Here is a 19,863-nt window from a genome sequence, read left to right as displayed (position 1 = left end):
CTTAAAATAAATGAATCTAAAACAAAATGTATGCATTACTTTTAGATAATTTTCTTCGAAGATTTATGAATTGCAATTAATTTTCAACAAGATTTTTAAAAAATGCCACGTAATAAATATAAATTTGTGAGTAATAATAAATTTCTGCTTGATATTTGACGTTCACAATTTAATTTTCTTAACTATGATAAAGATTTCCAATAATACAAAATTATTCATCAGATTAGCTTTGTTTCATAACTGTCTAATTCGAAGGTATACACAAGTTGATAGGAACAAACTTGGCAATTTTGAAAATTGCCTCCTCAATAATATCCATTTATTGAAATTCCACATCATATCAAAGAGGGACTGTTTAAATTATAAACACAACTAAATTTTTCCCAAGGTCTACAAAAAATTAAAAAATTAAAGAAAGAACTAAAGAATTAACTAGGTGTTCCATTCTAAAGCATCAATTAAAAAAAATAACTTGGACTCATGTAAGGAGAATTACTGCAATAAATCAATAAAATATTCGCTAATGTATTCGGAGGTATAAAAAGTTACTAATGTTTCATTACATCTAAAATTCAATATTAGAAATTAAAAGTTTTGCGTTAATAATATTGAAACAATATGCATAAATAAATAAAATACTAGCATAAATTCATAATAGAGAAATACTGAAATATATATTTAAAATAATAATAATATTAAAAAAAGACTTAGCATCCCAACCCAAACCACTGTTCCGATTCCACTCTGCCCCTCCCTCATATGATAGCGATCTGGATAAGTCACCAATGTACCACATGAATAACTATTTTCAAGAGTAATATCCAAAACACAACTTCACAATACATTTTCAATTACGAAAAAAATTACGCTGTAATCCCCAATCTTTATAACTGTAACAATTTCAACATTTTTCTTTTTCTCTAGTTGAAGACTCAATGTTTAGATATGCTTTCAAAATGCCAGCATACATTTATAATAGAGAAAGATAGACAAGAAAACTGCTGAAATATATATTTAAAACAATACGAAAATCAACCTCCACCCCCGGCCCATATTCAATATCCTCCCCCACCCATATAAAAACTTATGAAATCTAGATAGGTCACCAATGGTCGATTGTCCTTACGAATAACAATTTTCGAGGAAATTGTTTTTAAAAGATTTCCAAATAATTCAGGAAATTGGTATTTTTGAGTATTAATTTGCAGTTCAACCCTAGCGCCTTTAAATTAAAATATTCAAACTATGATTTCTTTTTACCGTGCTGCCATCTATATAAGAAAAAGAATTCAATAGCACACTCGAATAAAAGTAATCAAAAATATTTAGAAGTAACTAAAGACTTTAACTATTTAATTATCTTTCTTTATAGAGGATATTGCTTTTAAAAGAAATAAAGATAAAATTATAAATTTTCTCTAAAAACTTTTAAAAAATAAAATTCGAAATTTTTTTTCCAGCATTTACAAAGAAAATACTATTAACTACCCTTGAGATATGCACATATATTTTAAACTTATAACAAGAACACTTTTGTAACTACGTTCTTTGAATATTAATCAAAAATATAACTAATTCAATTCAATTTAAGTAACCGCATAAAAGATTGAATTTCTATCATTTTTTTTTCAAAATTAGAAGCGATATATTTCTAACATTTTTAAGATAAGAAACTTTGAATTTTAAAACAATAAAAGAGGATTAAAAGAATTGATTATTGGAATTAATTAGTTCCATGCACATTCTCAATATTACAAAACTGGATTTAATGAAAAGATTAACAAGGAAAATGGTTTGCTTAGAAGTATAAATTCAGCCTCCAAATTAAACTATTGAATATCGGCCGACAGAGGGTCAGAAAAATTTTAAGACGCACTTTACAAACAGTGAAATATTTAAAAGATTTTTTTTTTTTTTTTTGCCACAATTCTGAATTAAAATCGATGTTTTTAAATTTAAAATTAATCTGGTATCAAAGAAAATGAATTTCTAGTATTTTCGAATTTAAAATGATAATTTACAAGTAGAAGAAAATTATTTCTACTAACAAGATTTTTTGATAGAAAAAAATTAACTGATTTCATATAAAATAGGATGAAGCCGATATCAAATATTTGTAAGTAACTAGAATTTGAATTTTCTAACGGTTAATATTAAGTTATAATCTATCAAAATCAATCTAAATAAATTTTGCAAACATTCGCCATTTAATAATAATAAATTCTGAAACAATAAAAGCTAAAGGAAGTCTTTAAATCTTGGAAAGAGTGAGAAAGAAGCACACATTGCGATAAATATAACAAAAATAAACAAAAAATTCATATTTTTGTCAACAGATGGCAGAACGATGAAAGTAGCAGTGCACTTGACATAATTAGGGATTGAGTTTACGATGAAAGCTTCCGCGCTCGAACATTTCTCCACTATTGCTATTTCGTGCGGTCCACCGCAAACATATGTTCAAAATAATCATTTATATATTTTATCAGACGAATACGCTGTGCTAAACTAAAACGTTTATAAAGTAAAATATTTAATAGTCAATTAAAAAATGTGCAAAATGAAACAAAATATCTTGCATATACAATTTGGATTACAAATTAAAGATCATACAAAGACAAAGGAATATAAAAAAAATAAAGAAAGTTCACGGATAATAGAGATGCTAAAATACAAAAAGAGATTTCATCAAGTTTTATCGATTGCCAAGACATAACAAGTGCTCCATTTTCCCAAGATCCTAAGAAATCGTTGAATATTATGCATGAGGTAAGTGAAAATTTAGTCTAAAATGTGAAAGTGTTAAAAAATTAATGTGTGTGAAAAGAAAGTTATTTTAAAGAAAATCAAAATTACTGGTAATAAGTTCTAAAATTCTAGCTCGTGTAAATAAATAGTCTTTAAATCATAATGTTAATATCAGTTAAAAATTCATAATAACATTTTGTTCTTTAAAAAAAGATATTAATTTTTTATAAATAAATAAATAAAGATTAAGCATTGTATAATTTAAACCAAAAATATGAATTTTATAAAATAACAAATATATTTTAGTAAAAGTTGAGGAGTGTTTTAACTGCTACGCTACGATAAGAAAGAAACAGGATTTGTTAACGAACTACATTTCAGTTTCACTTATGCGGCTTACAAACACACGTAAAATATTTTTTTAAATCAGAATATTAATTGAATTTTATTCCATTCCTTAAAAATTGTTACGGTATAATTAATATTTTATTTACTACATCCATATTACTCAACTATAAATTAAATTGCATTAAAGATTTAAAATTATAAGACAGGAGAGGAGAATAAAGGTGTCAAAAATACTGTTTTATAAATAATCCTTTGAGAGTTGCTTCCATTGCTATCTTATAAATAGACTGTATAATCATGAATAATAAAACGGAAATAATTTTCACTACTGTTTTTATTGCATCTTTGCTTACGTACACAGAAATAAGACAATAAGATTTTAAAAAGAAGATGCAAATATCGAGCCATACGAAAGTAAATAATAATAATAATAATTTTTAATTAGAAAAATTTTAGTTTAGCTTTTATATAGTTAAAGAACTGTAGATGGCAGCACGGGCAAAAGAATTTTCAAACATTTTTTTGAATATTGTAATTAAATAATATAATAGTGCCAATTAAACGCACAAAATTGTTTCATAAAACGCACACATGTTTTCATAAAACTTTTAGCGCATATATAACATTACTGTCAATATGTTACTAAAATCGTTAATGAAGACAGCATAACGTTGATATGAATAATTAACTCTGAAACATCTATTTAAAAGTAGATTTTTTCTTCTTCTTTAAACTATAAAAATGATTTATATGTAAGTGGTATCTGTGGCTATTTTATATTCTTCAACAAATTTTAAAAAAATAATTTTCATAGAATTCATTAATCAAAAAGGATTTTAATATACAGTGTTAGCACAAAGAAAAATCTCGCTTAATTCAAGGTCGATCAAATTTTATTTCATTCATAATATTAATATGAAATAGAATACTAAATATAACACATTTATTTTACATATTATAATTTAATTTCATAGACATAACTAGAAAATAATGATTCCAAATTTCTTTAATGAAACTTCATAAATAATTCTGTATATTTCTAAGGAAAGGACTGCTTCCTCATAAGAGATATGAATGGCTGTATCTCTTCCATAAACACAATAAAAGACAAAAAGTCACAGTTTCATTTAAAGTATTTTATTTCATTGAAAAAAATCCTTTGCAGAGAGTTGAATTTTAAAGCTACATCTTTAATAATAAGAAAACACTTCAAAATACAATTTGTACGATATAATGCAAGAAAAGATTTACATGAAAATCCATCCTCATTTATTTATGTTTACTGAAAATCAGTTCATTTCCTTTGATAAAAATATATTAATTTCCCTACTTCTTATTGTCTCGTATCTCATAAAAGATTTCGCATGTACAACTCTGTCTTACAAAGAGATATTGAGTCTTAAAAATGAATTCTTATTCCTTTCCAAGTACATTTATAAACAATTTTTTCTCTTTTAAATACATTTAAAAAGCGAAAAAAAAAAAGTCTTAAAACATTTCAAATTTTTTTACTTGATTTAAAAATAAATATACATTTTCCTTTTCTGTTTTCGCCTCTGGAAAAACTATAAAGTTTAACTGTTTGATGATAACATGTACACAAACACACACGGAAAAAAAAAGAAAGAGAAATTGCAGTATTTTCTAATTTTGTTCAATGGAATTTTTTCAATCAAAAAATGCAATGTATTATTTACATAACATATCCTTAATAAATATATGATTAAAAAAATTTCAAAAAATATAAAAAGAAATTTGTTTTTTCTTTGTGGTATCTAATAGTATATGGGTCATATTATAACAAATAATCCAGAATTCCTTCAATGACCATAATAATTAAATAAGATAAATATCTTTGCATACCTATAAAACTATACATTTTTATATATGTTTTTATGCCCATAAAATTTTAATGCTGAAACTCTTATTTATAAAGAAATTAGAGCCAAGAAATTAGTGTTAGAAAATTTCAAAGCTTTTAAATGTTTTACCAACACTAGCCGCCTTTGGTGACCAGTTTGTTCACCAAATTGGGATTTAAGATGTTAATTATTAATATGGGACGTATTTCTTTAAAAAATATTTCACCTAGTAATTGGATATTACTAAAGCACATGAACAACATAGTCTACTGCAAATTAGAAATTATCCATTTTTATTACTACGAAATAAAAGCGGAAATGGAAATCCTACTATGGATTAATGACAGGTGAAGCATATGCTTTGAATATGATAAAGTTTGAGTCCCATCATAGCATTTAAAAATGTGGTTTCAGATAGTATATGAAATTGAATTAAAATTAAATAAAAAAAGATAATTTTTTTAGTTTTAAGATATTACAAAAAGCATTTTTATTAGATAATTGTTTTGAAAGACATGAGCATCAATTTCCGTAGGCAAGTCTTAACAATTACAACTAGAGTTACGATTAATATATGGGCGACAAAACTGTTATTTCTCACCAAATATAAACATGGTGCGTTTCATTGCAACTTTAAAAGCCGTTTATTAATATTTCTGGTATACACCCAGGAATTGCAGACTTTTAGAGAGTTTTTTCCATACACTAATCTGAAGTCTTATTACGATTACATATCTGGCAGCATTAAACCCATTTTTGTACTTGAAAGAACTTTTTTTTTAATTTTTTTTTTTTTTTAATTTTTATAATTTTTTTTCTCTGATTGAATGTCAGAATGGTGGGTTCTAGTGTAGATTTGGGTGCCCCTTAGATTGGCGACAAATTTAGCGATGAAGCACTTCTGGTTTCCATAATGTTTTGTTTTCATTGACGTTAATGTTGGGTTACCAATTTGGGTCTTGGCATCAAAAAAAAAAAAAAAAAAAAATGCCAAAAAATCAAGAGGCACTTAATAATAAACTTTTACCAAATCGTAACATGAGGAATTATTTCCAGAATACATCTAATAATATTTTGAAATTCCGCAGCATTTAAATCAGTACAGCTATAAAAATGTTCCAATTAATAGAGCAGTCTGAAATTTGTATGATATTTTATTTATATGTGACTGTTGCCATTTGACAATTAGTAATAAGCTCGATTTCTGTGCCACGTACATTAGCATTTTATACATAGAGATAGATGTTTCATTCGTGGACATTTTCAATCTAATTTATAAATATATAAATAGCTAATCCTCCAGCTAGAACTGTTCTACAGCCTAATCCCTTCTCTCTCTTTTTCACGATTAAACAAAATTGAATTTTTGCAACTAGATTTCATCTTACCATAATGTTTTCTAAATGGAATTATTTCTCGATCCTTCTTTTTAATGACAGAATAAGTAAATTTTGCAGATGATTTCTACTATTGCTATCTTTTCACTGTCCAAAGACTTACTCTTCATAAGAATAACTTTTTAAAATTTACTCAATCTGATAATAAACAACAAATTGACAGCTCACTTACAGCCATTTAATCTAAAACAGGTTTTAGTTGGCATCTATTAAATATCTTTATAAACATTTTTTTGTTTGTTTGTTTGTTTAAGAATCAAATTTTTAAAAAATGCTAAATTATCTCAGATTACAATAATTACAATTTTTGAGAAAATGACCAAAAAAGTAATATGAGGGCTAAATTGGCAAAGATTGCAGATTTGAAAATAAAAAAATATATATATAAGCTTTTCGAGTACTCTCAAAATGCAGCAAAATTCCCAAATTCAAATTTAGAACTATTTTGAAAAATTAAAAGTTTAAATAAGATAAATGTTTATATTTTCCTAAATCAATTAAATTTTATGTTGAAACATACTAAATAAAAACTTAATGTCAAATAAAGTAATACAATCTGTATTAATAAAACAGAAATATATTCCAATTTATGGCTATGTTATAAATATGTTCTAATTTTGGGTTGTTTATATTATTTGTATTTTTCTAGCCTTCTCAAACTGGTAAAATATACAGTTACTAACTTTTGATTTACAAAAATTAAATACCTAGAAAAAAAAGTGATTGAAAAAGTTGAAACAATGAAAATATATTCCACAATTTTATTTGAAAGAAAACATTATTACAAAATATATTTCATAATGCATTTTAAAAAATTTTTTAGTTATATAGTAAAACAAAAATTTCAAAATAATTAAAGCATGGATTAAATAAATAAATTTTTAAACTTTAAAAGAAAAAAAAATATTTCTGCCATACTATTTGAAAGTTAATAACATAATTCATAAAGTTTGAAAAAACTGACCTTTAAAAAACCTCAGCTGTATTTAGGCATTTAGTTCTGAAAAAAATATATTCTTTACAATGAGAGCAAATCGACGCTTAGTCAGAGATTTATAGTATATTAATTAATATGCAGTTATTCGTTGAGACTTATTTCAGAAATATCTCCTGCAATTTTGTAAAATTATTTTTTCCCTCATTTTTATTGACATTTCCTTACTGCAATTAAGATGATCTTATGCAATAAAAGTTATAAATGAAGATGAGCTTTTATTGAAAAGGATGTGATATGTTTTGATTAAGAAAACTTACATAATTTACAAAGTCTTAATCCAAATTGAAAGAATGCTTATAACTGTTTCTTGTCTTGTTTTCAGCACAAAATTGTCCAGTTAATGAGCGCACTGAAATGCTTATAAATAATGAAAAGGCACATAATTAGTTGTAGAGCTAAGTACTCTATCTTTACATTACATTACATTCTACCAATTTCTTTGTTTCAATCCCCCCCCCCAATTTTCTACCACTTCCCCAACTATATTCTTTTTGATTACGTTTCTATTTGTTTATATTTCTTTTTATTACTCTTTTTTTTTTTTTTTTTTTACTTTTAAGACATGCAATTGCCTATCTATTAAGCATTACTGGAACTTTTTCTTTATTTCTCTTCATTACTTTTCTTTCTTTATCAACCAATAATCAAGTAATAGCACTTCAGAAAGAAAAATAAAGAATTTTTTGATTATTTTTGTAAATAAGTAATCCTATATTAACTCGGAAAAGATGATAGATAAACTTTAAAATATATTTTCAAAATTGATCCTTTCTGCTATGATAAGAAATACAAGCTATTTTATACCTAACATGGATTTCTTAGAGACATTTGAGGGCACTCTTTAGATTAATTGTTTTCTGTAAAGTAATAATAATTTCATCATACAGTAAAGTAGAAATTTTTGAGATGTAAAACATAAAAACCATTAGTTACAATTAAAAATATAAAGTATACTTGAAGAATACAGTAATAGTTTCAGAAAATCTCCAATTGAAGTTGGTGTGTGTGTGCGTGCGTGTGTGTGTGTGTGCGTGCATGTGTGTGCATGTTTCATACTAAATAAAACTGATATGAAAAAGAACAGTTCTTGGTAAAAAAAATGTTTCCTATTCAATAACATTGCAATCTATCATTAGTTTATTTATGGAATAATAATCGAGACATTTTTCAAATGTTATTAATTTGTTTAATTATCAAATTTAAAACACACTTGAACTAAATTCATATATTGTTTCAAGAAAATGTTACAGAATTTTATCAAATAACTGAATTATAAGCTTTAATGTTTATATGTGTGATAAATCTTTTTCACATCAACTATATCAAGTCTGAAAAAAGGAAATCAATGTGCAATGCAAAATAATTTTTGAAAAAAAAAAGGGGGGGGGCATCAATATTAAGCAAGTAATTTCTGATAGCTTTTCATTGCCTTTTCAAGCAAGTTATAATTCAATGTTTTATTTTTTTTAAAATCAACAGTACCAATAATATGACACATACAAAGTGAAATAGAAATTGAAGAAAAACATAAATATCTTCAGAATTTTGCAAATTTATACTACAGTTATTTTTTTTAAAAATAAGTGAGTAAATTTTAAAAGAATTGCACGCTTGCTATTAAAGAAATATTTAATGCAAAAAATCAGCAAATTCTTAATATTTAAAAAAATTTCTATCTTAAAGAATTATTACTTATTTTAAAATGTTAATATTCTTTTTTTAAAAAATATTTTGAAAAATGTTAATTTTTAAAGTTTTTATTTGGTTTGTGTTTTATGAAATTTTATTTCAAAATTAAAATTTAAGGAATGTTTAGTAATGGCTTTTTATTCATACTTTCAAACAATGAAGACACTGTGGAGATTAATTAGACACTTTTAAAATAATGAATTGGTAATTTCTTCTCTTATATATTTCTAGCTATGAATATCCTTGTTCAAAGTGATAAAAAGTATAACTGCTAATCTGACACGCTTTTTCTAAAAATGGCACTTGCTAATTATATGAATGTAATTAATCTCAAAATAGTCCTATATTACTTTAAAAAATTTAACCCCATTTTACATTTTATTCTTAATATCATGGAAATTCAATAAAAAATACAAATACTAAAAGGAATGGCTAAAATCTCTCTAAATATATCTCCCTACAATATCATACATTTATACATAACAAATAATGAAAAAAATTCTGGATTTTAATTATTTTTACTTTCTTGTATACAAAGTAAACAGAAATTATTGCAATCGTCATAAAATTTGAACTAGAGATTTTGATGAATGACCATACTTTAGACGTCTCCGAGTTCGAAAATCACATGTTTGGAAAACGTCTGTCCATGACAAAGATAATTCAAAAACACCGTGAACAAGATGAAAGAAATTTGTATATGATCTTTTTGCCAAATTTATAGATTTTTATCAAATTTTGTGCAAAACCTATTTAGAGGAAGTCTGGCTGTTCAAATATAACTGAAGATAAATACAAAATGAAGAGAGCAAGAAAGATAAAATTCAGTAGACAGATTTAAAATCTTTATTATAGTTACCTATCAAATTTTGTAGCAAACCCAGCAAGGAGTTGAATGTCTATCGATCTATAGCTTCAGAATCATGTAAACATAATTTAAAAATACAATGATTGAAATATCAAATTTGGTTGTGATTTTGTGACTACAATTGTAGTTCTGTTTCAAATTTTGTTTTCAGTTGGTTTGGAAAAACATGCCTAAACATTTAATAAATTCAATTTCCAAATGCTATTAATTACATAACAGGAATTAATCACCAAAAAAATTTGAAAAGGACCACATGATAGATTAATTAAAAATACTAAATTCACACAAAATTTATTATTGGGGTGAGGGGAAATAAGGAGAAAACACTTTTATAAGAGAGTATGCAAGAAAATTTTGAAGAGACCACTCATGCTGATTTTTACTGCACTCATTTGTAAATTCATCAGAAGTAATTTTAAATTGAACTTCCTGTCACGTTCACAGAATATTAAAGCATATATACATGATTAAATAATATATTTCTGCAATAAACGCTGAAATAAGAAAAGAAACAGAATTTATATTTTTGATATGTGGAAAGTTATTAAAGGAATACACAGCCAGTGTCAACACTAAATGCTCTTCCAGGGCAATGGCAACTATATTAAATAATAAGAAAAAGTAACATGTGCAAAATTATAAATTCAATGAAAATTACTTTCATTACTTATCATAATCGCATTTAAAAATAGTGCTGGGAAAAGGGGAAATCTAATTCAGATAAAAAGGAAAATAATTGTATTTAGCAAACTTAGCAAAAAAAAAAAAAAAAAAAAAAAAAAAAACTTTTTTAGATATTTATTTATGTAAAAATTTCTTTTACATGCATGTACTAATTTCAAAAAGAACCCTTTTCCTGTTCACTATTCTGGGACATCACCTTTCCTCCTCTGGGATTTTGACCACCCCCATCTCAGAAGATCTGCTATATATACATGAAATGGAAGGCAATAAAAGCAATTAAACATTTCATTTCAATAGTTACTTTCAATTAGACTTCAAAACGACTCCAAAAAGTTTAATTAAACTTAAGACCCAAACCCAAAAAAATTACTCCAAAATTACTTAAATTAAACTTAAAAAGACATACATAAATGCCCCATGAATAAAATACATCGCTATTAAAATCATGTCATTTCAAACATAATTACTGTGTAGATAGCATAAAAATGATCATAATAATTATGCTTAATGTAGCATTGCAGGGTAATAGTAGCTTCCTGGTAAGGTTTTAGCTTCAAGATGCAACAGGCTACAGGTTTGAAACATGATCTTATCAAAGGTCCACTGTGTAAATAGACTTGCACGTTAAATCCCACATAGTGAGACAACATTCTCTAATTGGTATTATGCAGAAGCTAAGAGAACAGAGTGCCAGCTTAGCTTATCACCCTTGTCCTCACTGAGGTTCAGAATTATGAGGAACATCCCAAAAAACCCTTGTGTTGCTTTCAAATAGGATATTAAAATAAATAGCATGGCATAACTTTTAAACAGAATAATCAAATCCAACTTTTCAAAGAAAATTAATGAAAACACCAGATACAAATATATAAACCACAACAAAAGGAATAATTACTCTTAGTATAAAATGAACATAATCCATATATGTATAAAATTATTTATGCACAGAACTGTATAAACAAAACTGAAAAATTATAATATCTGAAATATGATTCAATTTAAAAAATGTGTCACTAAATTTCAAAAACAGAATATTTAAGAAGTTAATAACATAATAAAAAAAATTCAAATTAGTGATTATTATTTTAATGTATTAGAAAAATCATTTCGCTGAAGTGTAGTTTAGTGTGCCCTGAGTTTCTCACCAATATGGCAACCCAATAAAACAATCTTCTAGCAACCCTAATGCTGTTGTGGCGAATTGTTATGAGTGAGTATAGAACCTGGGACCATGTGGTTCGCAGCAAAGTAACATGACCACAGTATAAAACCATTGCTCGGGTAGCGTAGCTATTTACTGACTTATAAGCTTTTCACTACAAACTCTACCTCCAGTGAGTCGGAGGTGAGATGAATGATATGTCTGTTCAGTGGTGATGTATTATTTAGCTGTTGATTCTAATGAGCCTGTACCCATTTGAGTAGTACCAAGCGTTATGGCGAGAGTGTGTAGGTGAGTGGTTGCTGTTGCTGCGTCAAATGAGAATGATGACTTTGGTTTGCTATGGGTAGATGGTGCCACAACAGCTGTACGAAAGTTGAAGGTTTATCATCCGAGGTCACCAATGTTGCGAATTGAACCGGGCGAGGATAGAACCTGGGACTTTGTAGTTCGCAGCCAAGCAACATGACCACAATACAAAAGCAATTGCTCATGTAGCGTAGCTGTTAACTGACTTATAAGCTTTTCACTACACTGTTTTGTTTACTACTTTTTACAATGGTTGGGTTGTACATGAACTAAAACTATTTTATGAAAAATGTTAAATTAAAAATAATAAAAAAATATCTATTAAAGATTTTATTTAGTTCTGTATTATAATTTTTAAAAAATTACTACTACTAAGACATTCCAATTTTATTTTTAATATGAATAAGAACAGAAAACATTCTTTTGCAATTTTTAACTGCCAGAATGCACTTTAAGAAATTGTCTGAATTCTTACTTTAAAAATCTTTTGCAATGGAATTCCTTGCAGTTCTCGTAATTCTTTTTATGCTGACGCTTCTCTTGATAATTTGTTATGTCGGTAATTGTGCAAGTATGGTTGTCGGGTGAATGGGATGGCAGGAAGTATTTCGAACCTGCAGAATGGATGAAGGAAGAGTGGAATATATGTTTTTTTTTACTAGTTGATGAAGTTGGAAAAAGAATGCTTGTTTGAAATTTTGTATGGAAGAATGTTTCCATTGCTTCAACCTCCATTCTTTCTTTTCTTTTAGTTATGTACTGTTCCTGTTATCCACACAGTACTTATGTTCAATGTGCTAGTGAAGCTACTAGGTTCCCGCTGCTAGCAAAGCTGTACGATGTCTTTTTTTTTTAATTTAGAAAACCGGTGCAACCGGTTTGAAAAACTTCTTTATTTTAAAATTTTTAAGATAAGCAGCAATAGTGATCCCAAAGGTTTAAAAAAAAATCTCAGATAAAACAGTACTTATCATGAAAGGTCACAATTTTAATGCAGAAAATGGTAACTATTTCACAGAAGTGTTTGCTTATTTTGTCCACCATCTTTATTAGCGACCACAGCAAGGGGCACACTAAGCTACACTTTTACCAATCATTTTTCTGCACCTAATTAAAATATGCTTATTATAATCAGAGCTAAAAAAAAAACAATAGTGAAAATTTAAATCATTATGTATATGTAAATAATTTTAAACTTATTAGAAATGTTTGAACTCTAGGGTTTACTGAAACAATGGCTTCTAATAATCAATATGCAATAAATAATTTTTGATAGATAGGAAAACTCAAAGTAAGAAGCTTAAAGTAAATAAAATACTCATAAGTGTCAATCAGCTACAGAACCATTTGATAAAACATTTTTGAAGCATTTCATGTTTATATGAATATATATATATATATATATTTATAAAACTGTTAAATATAAACTATTGCTTTTGTCAATGATTACATTAATATACATTAAACGTATATTTAGCAGAGATTTAACATTTTCTTACGAATGCTTCTGGCTCTTAAGGTATACAACTAGGTTGAAAACATAAATTTAGATGAAAACAAAGGTTTTTTTTTTTTTTTTTTTTTTACAGATTTAGAAAATAGGCATGTTTTTGTTTCCAAGTGATTATTTTGTCTTTATAGCCAAATGATAGCAAACTATTGGCATGTAAATGATGCTTATTTATAAGTAGCGAAGAACGAATTTTTCATAATTCTACTGTATGAGTATCGTCATATCTCAAAAAAAACTAAAGATACCTTACTGAAATTTATAATTAGTGCTCACTATATTATGCAGAATGAAATGAACAATGGATTTGATGTTGAATGCTCTAGAAGTGAATTTATAATTGTTTAATAAATTTTGAAATATGGTTGTTTATATATTGTTGAATAAAATTCCAAACTTTCATAGGTAATTTCTTATATTACACATTTTTTTTTTATTTTTGAATATAAGTCTTATATAATAGTTAGTTATACTTTAAGATATGCTACAAAGAAAAATGAAAAACTGTTAAAATTTTTCTTTAGAACTATCCTAATTTTTGTAATAAAATTTTCATCAAAATATGCATTTTCTTCAAAAATTACGTATATGTTTAAATGACATCCCCATTATTCATTCTTTTATTCTCACATTAATAAAAAAACATCATAAACATAAAAATATTTGTTTTTTCAAAAAATTCCCTCCGAACTTAAACATATATCTTAAAGCGATAGCAACTTACATGTAATCTTGGGGAATTGATTTTACGATAAAAAATAAGAATAAATAAAAATCTTCATTTTAAATAAAGTTATACATACAGCTCTGTAACATTTCAGTCAAAGTTTCCAAACATGTTCTCTCTGCAGTTGTAAAGCCAGCTTCGTAGCAAGCAGAACTTACAGCAGCAAATAAAACCTTCCTTCTCGTTGCAGAAGCTGCTGAATCTCCAGATGACATTTTTAATCGAAAAAATAATATAATGATGCAAATAAAGTTATGATTTATTTGCAATATAAATTAAGGGACAAATCCACTAACAACACAAAATAAAAACCTAGAGACTCGTTAACCGGAGGACGCTTGAACCCCCCATTTGAAGTTGAAAGGGGGGGAGAAGTGGGGGAAGCAGCACTGGAGGACGGATTTCATTCCGGTAGTGATGGAAATGGGGGATTCGATGTATGGTTGCTTACGGAAAAGCTTTTTTCGCCAAAATTTGAAAATTTATTTACCCGCCAAGAATGTAGCCCATTTTTGGAATGTATAGGGTGGAGTGTGGACGAATGTCGGTTGGATCCATGATGAAGGCAGACCTTATTTATGCACGATCTTTTTTAATAAAAGAATAATACCGTGTTATAATATATTTATTTTTGCTCATAATTAAGTTTTATGAATCTAATTTTTGACTAGAAATTAATGTTGACTGTGGCTGGGAACTTGGGAAAGCTGAATTTTCTACAGGTGCCTTCTATTTATAATTAATTAAATGGCAAGAAACTAATATGTTAACTCATAATTAAATTCTATCTTCTATTGGTTTGTTAAATGAAATTTAAAGTTTTCACAAAGTAATGGAATGAACTTACAAATTTCATTTAAATTCTTAATGGAAGCTAAAAATGATGCTTTATTCGGAATACAAATTCGATGTAGTTTTAATTTTATTTCTTGCAATTTTGACTGTATTCATTGGAAAGTATTTTAGTTTTTTTATACTATTAATTTTAATGCCCATATTTTGTTTGTTTGTTGTTGTACAAAGCTAAATGTTTTTTAAAAATTAGCTAAAAATTTTTTTAAATGATGCTTTAAAAAAATTATATATATATTTACCTAATTAAGTAATAAATTAGTGTTATAGAACATTTAAAACATTTTTTATAACTGCAGGCATGCTTTGATTTTGTTATTTGCTAGTATTTATAGTAGCAATAAAGCATTTATATTTTGTGGTCTAAAAATTGCAATAATAAAAATCTGTAATCTCTTGCAGTTTTGTCCATTCTTTTTTTTTTTTTTTTAATGTTGATAATGTGCATGATGAACTCTATAAAATTTGTTTTCTAATTGAATAATTCATACTTGTAAAAATATGCATTGTAAAGATATATATATATATAAAATTTTAGCTAAGTTTTTGATAAAATATGGCTTATTCTCTGCTAAGAAAGTATGATAACCAAAAATCCACAAAGGAATCATCAAAATATTCAATATTTTCTATTTAATAAAAACTCATTTTTGTTTTGTTAAAATAAGATTTATATTGAATTAAAAATTATATGCATAAGCTGATTAATATTACATGATTTTAAAAAGTACTTTTTCAATACATATACTTCTTATTCTAATTTATTAAATTTTTTCATAAATGCTTAATCCATTTATTTATGCATACAGCAATTTAATTCTTTTAATGCTAAAAATCAGAATTTTGATTGAAAGTACCCAAACTAAATTTGAAAAGGTAATAGAATCAATTATTTCTAATTATACGATTGGTGTAATAATATTTTAAAAGAAAATTTGTATTAAAAATTCTAATATCGTGTATAAATTTGTTCTAAATGTTGAATTTTCTACTTTTATAATAATGCACAGAAGTTAAAACTTTTAAAGAAAATTTGGAATGTAAATTTTAATTTCAAAAAATAAAAATTATTTTTAATTTAATATAAAAATATTAGTGTATTCTAAATTAGTCAATAGAATTTTCAATTAAATTGTAAAATGTCATTTGTTAATTTTTGCATAATATTTAAGTCATATTTTATTCAACACTTACATTTTCTCAAGAAATTTTACTTTTTCTTAGTTTTTGAAGCTTAATTTCTTCTCATTTTGATTTTCAATAATAATTCATGAAATAAAAATTATTTGCTTCACAAGCATTCATTATTGTAATATACAAATGTATATTAGTTAACCAAACCATTAACAAAATAAACATTTACACCACCTTAAAAAATGCTATACTAATATTGTTTTAACTGATTCAAATGAGTCGATAAATACCAAGTGATGAATAGTTCTGAGATATTGTGTAAAAAAAATTATAAAGGATGATGAAAATCCTTAAAACTTATATAGTTTATATACCTACTTTCTCTTTTAGAATTAAGGTTTTGACTAAATTATTAAAAAAGACAATTTCTATGAGGATAGAGAAAAAAAATGTTTTGGGAAAATAATTTTTTTTGTTTTAAAGTAATGAATAATTACAATGGAATAATGAATTTTAACACTGTTTATGTTAAATTGAAAAAAAATAATTTACAATTTAGAATCAATATTAAAAATAATCATAATCTCTGAATCAAATTATCTGCAAATTCATTTGTTCAATAGGAATTTAATAACTTGGAGAATATGACTTTAGTCACTTGGAGACTTTAAATCAACTTCCATTGTCCCCATTACAAAAACGTAAAGAAAGGCTAATTTCCAAAAATAATTTAGTATTGATTCAATTCACCTTCAGTAAAAATTTTAAACTACTGACACAAGTAGGTTAAAACTGTCTGAGTGGTTTAACTTACATATATCAATTGGATCAATAAAAGAAAATAGATGGCAATCAACTGAAGACAGATTTTATTCATTACAGAAAAAAGGATGGACAGAGAATGAATAATATCAGAAGGATCACAAAATATGTTCTGATCATTGTTTTGATGAAGGAGTTTGTATGAAACCAGTATTTTAAAAATCAAAGTAGTTTTGTACATATTAAATGCAACTGAAAGAACTTCCTGGGCCATTGTATTCACAAAAGAAGAAAAAAGAAATCTTTTAGCATATGAAAGAGTAGTTGAACTTGGATATGTATCATATAATTGGGAACTTCTAAAGAGAAGACAGGAAAAAAAAAAACTTAATGAACAAAGAGAAAGCACAATCATTTACAATTGGAATATATGATATAATATATTCTCAAGATATTGTATCAAAGCTGATAATCTATGCAACTCCTCTCAAAATGCAAATTCTACCTCTAAAACATGATTCTTATTAATGCTTAAACCACAGCCTGAAAATTGGAAGGAAAAAAACTGTAAACAGTATCTCTCACTTTTGTTTCCAATATCATTTTAAATAAAAAAAATTAAAAATCTTTCTTTTTTATTTAGTTAAAATTATTTTTTAAAAAATCGTCTACCTCATTATTATTCATTGTAACTAAAAAGAATTTAAATTAAGTATGTTAAATGTATGATTTTTATTCTTTGTTTTTTTTATTAATTTTTTAAAAATTTTATGAAATAAAAAAAATTATATGCTTCCCTCCCTTTCTCTCTTTTATCTTTATACTTTTTCTGCCTCTTTATAACATTAGCATATAAGATCATACAGTTTTTTTTTATATGAATAAAATTAATTGAAAAATAAATAACCATTGTGGATATTTATCCTTAAAATTAGATACCTGAATGCCATCACTAATCAACTCGCACTAAAAGAAAATTTTACTTTTGAAGAAAAATAATTATTTTGCGAATAAAAGAAACTTTGGTTAATGCTTCAGAAGAAAATTTCATGATTTCCAAATGTATTTTTTGAAGTTTTAAATACTAAATCTGAATGATAAAATGGTATTTTAACAAAATTTCGAATATGGCTGTGTTAATTTAGCTCAGCATTTTTATTAAACAAATAAAATATCTTGAAGGGTACGAGAAATTGTGTTGTTTCAAGATGTCATAAGGAATTGTTTACCTCGTTTGTAGATTTTTCAGCTACTACTGCAAACATAATATTCCATTTTTTTTCAAAGATTATTGTTATCAAATAATATTATTGATGTCATACTTTTTTTTTATATAATCACTATATTGCATACAAACAAACGCGTAATGTTGAGTGACAGAAAAAACAAGTTTAAATTAATGACAAAAGAACAAATTCATCTTTACTTGATTAGTTAAATTTTGATAGTCTTGGGAATGAAATGAATTTTATTACAATAATAAAAATTATTGTAGAAATACATTCTAAAATATTTTTTAGTTTATTTATATTAAAAAGACAATTGTATGATAATGAAATTGATATCAATAAAAGGATTTTGATATTAAGTTTGGAAAATGGTGTTAGTATCATTTTTGTACAATAATATATTTGGGAATTATAAGAGGAAAACATCAACATTTTGTTTAGTTAAAATTATAACTGGAAATTTTGATGCATTGCATCAAAGCACACGCTTTCATCTTTTAAAGCATGTTTGATAGATTTTCAGTTTCTGGAGTCGGCAGACTGTCTTATAGTTCATTTTAAAGTATAGATAAATATATGAACAACTATATATTTCTTCAGTAAGATTGAAATTACAATTGCATATCTGTATATTGACCTAATGTTATTCTTTGATTTGATATCCACCGGAATGCAGCATCTTGTAAAATTTTTATTCATCTACTATTCTATTTAAAAGTGAAGGGTTTTTTTTTTATCAATTAATTTTAATAAACATTATTTTGATATTTTTCTCTTTTTTCTTTAGCATTTTAATCATCAAAATAAAATTGCTTAAATGTAGTTTCTCAAAGAAAGCTTATTTCCAGAAAAGTATTTCTTAGATAGCGCAGTAACCGATGCTTTTATGAGCATAAAGAAAGAAAAATAGATACTTATGACAGTTCTGTAATTGATTTTTCCACTTCCATCTACTTATCTATCTCTGCTGCTTTTGAAAAGCTACCCCAATTTGCTTACGGCAACAAAACCACCGGGTGGTGGTGGTAAGCAGATGCGCTCTTATCTAGTATCATATGTGCTAAAGTTGTAGGATTAACGGAATTTAACTACCTTTTAGAGAAAACTTGGTAAACAGTTAGAAAAGCTGTAGGGAATGCATATTTCTCATTCTTATAATGTGAGTGATTGATGGATAATGATTCTTTTTTATGGGATAATCAACACTTTTCCCACGAGAAACTTGATAATTACACTTTAACCCATGCCTGGAGATGGGAAAATTCATTGAACTCATGATCTAATTTCCTTCAAACAAATGCCTCCATTTTATGAAGGCAAATGAATAAATTTTTATTGAATTAAAAAAAGACAAATTAAGGAATAATTAAACCTACAGTTATTTGTTTACACAAATGATATAACAAAGTATTTGACATTCGCATTGGTCTGTGAATATCCATTTTGAACGGATGATTTTTAAGTAAAGGTGATTAAACTGAATCCATTTTTCTCTTGTAGCATATAAATATTACAAACACTTGATAAAGAATATTGGAATCATTATTACGATTTATTTCTTATTTAATACTTTTTTATCGATGTA

The 19,863-nt window shown here is 25.9% G+C and overlaps 1 protein-coding gene across 1 annotated transcript in view; it reads right to left on the bottom strand.

Annotated features, from left to right (window-relative positions):
* LOC129969964 (transcription initiation factor TFIID subunit 8-like) overlaps positions 1–19,863 on the bottom strand; it is a 137,238-nt gene that overhangs the window by 107,920 nt on the left and 9,455 nt on the right. The window contains exon 2 of the mRNA XM_056084425.1: positions 14,378–14,613. Coding sequence (XP_055940400.1) covers positions 14,378–14,516 — 139 coding nt within the window. The 5' untranslated portion in view covers positions 14,517–14,613. The remainder of the gene's footprint in view (positions 1–14,377; positions 14,614–19,863) is intronic.

Source organism: Argiope bruennichi, chromosome 1, assembly GCF_947563725.1.
Source record: "Argiope bruennichi chromosome 1, qqArgBrue1.1, whole genome shotgun sequence".
Taxonomy (NCBI): Eukaryota; Metazoa; Arthropoda; class Arachnida; order Araneae; family Araneidae; genus Argiope; species Argiope bruennichi.
This window is presented reverse-complemented; position numbering and strand designations above follow the sequence as displayed.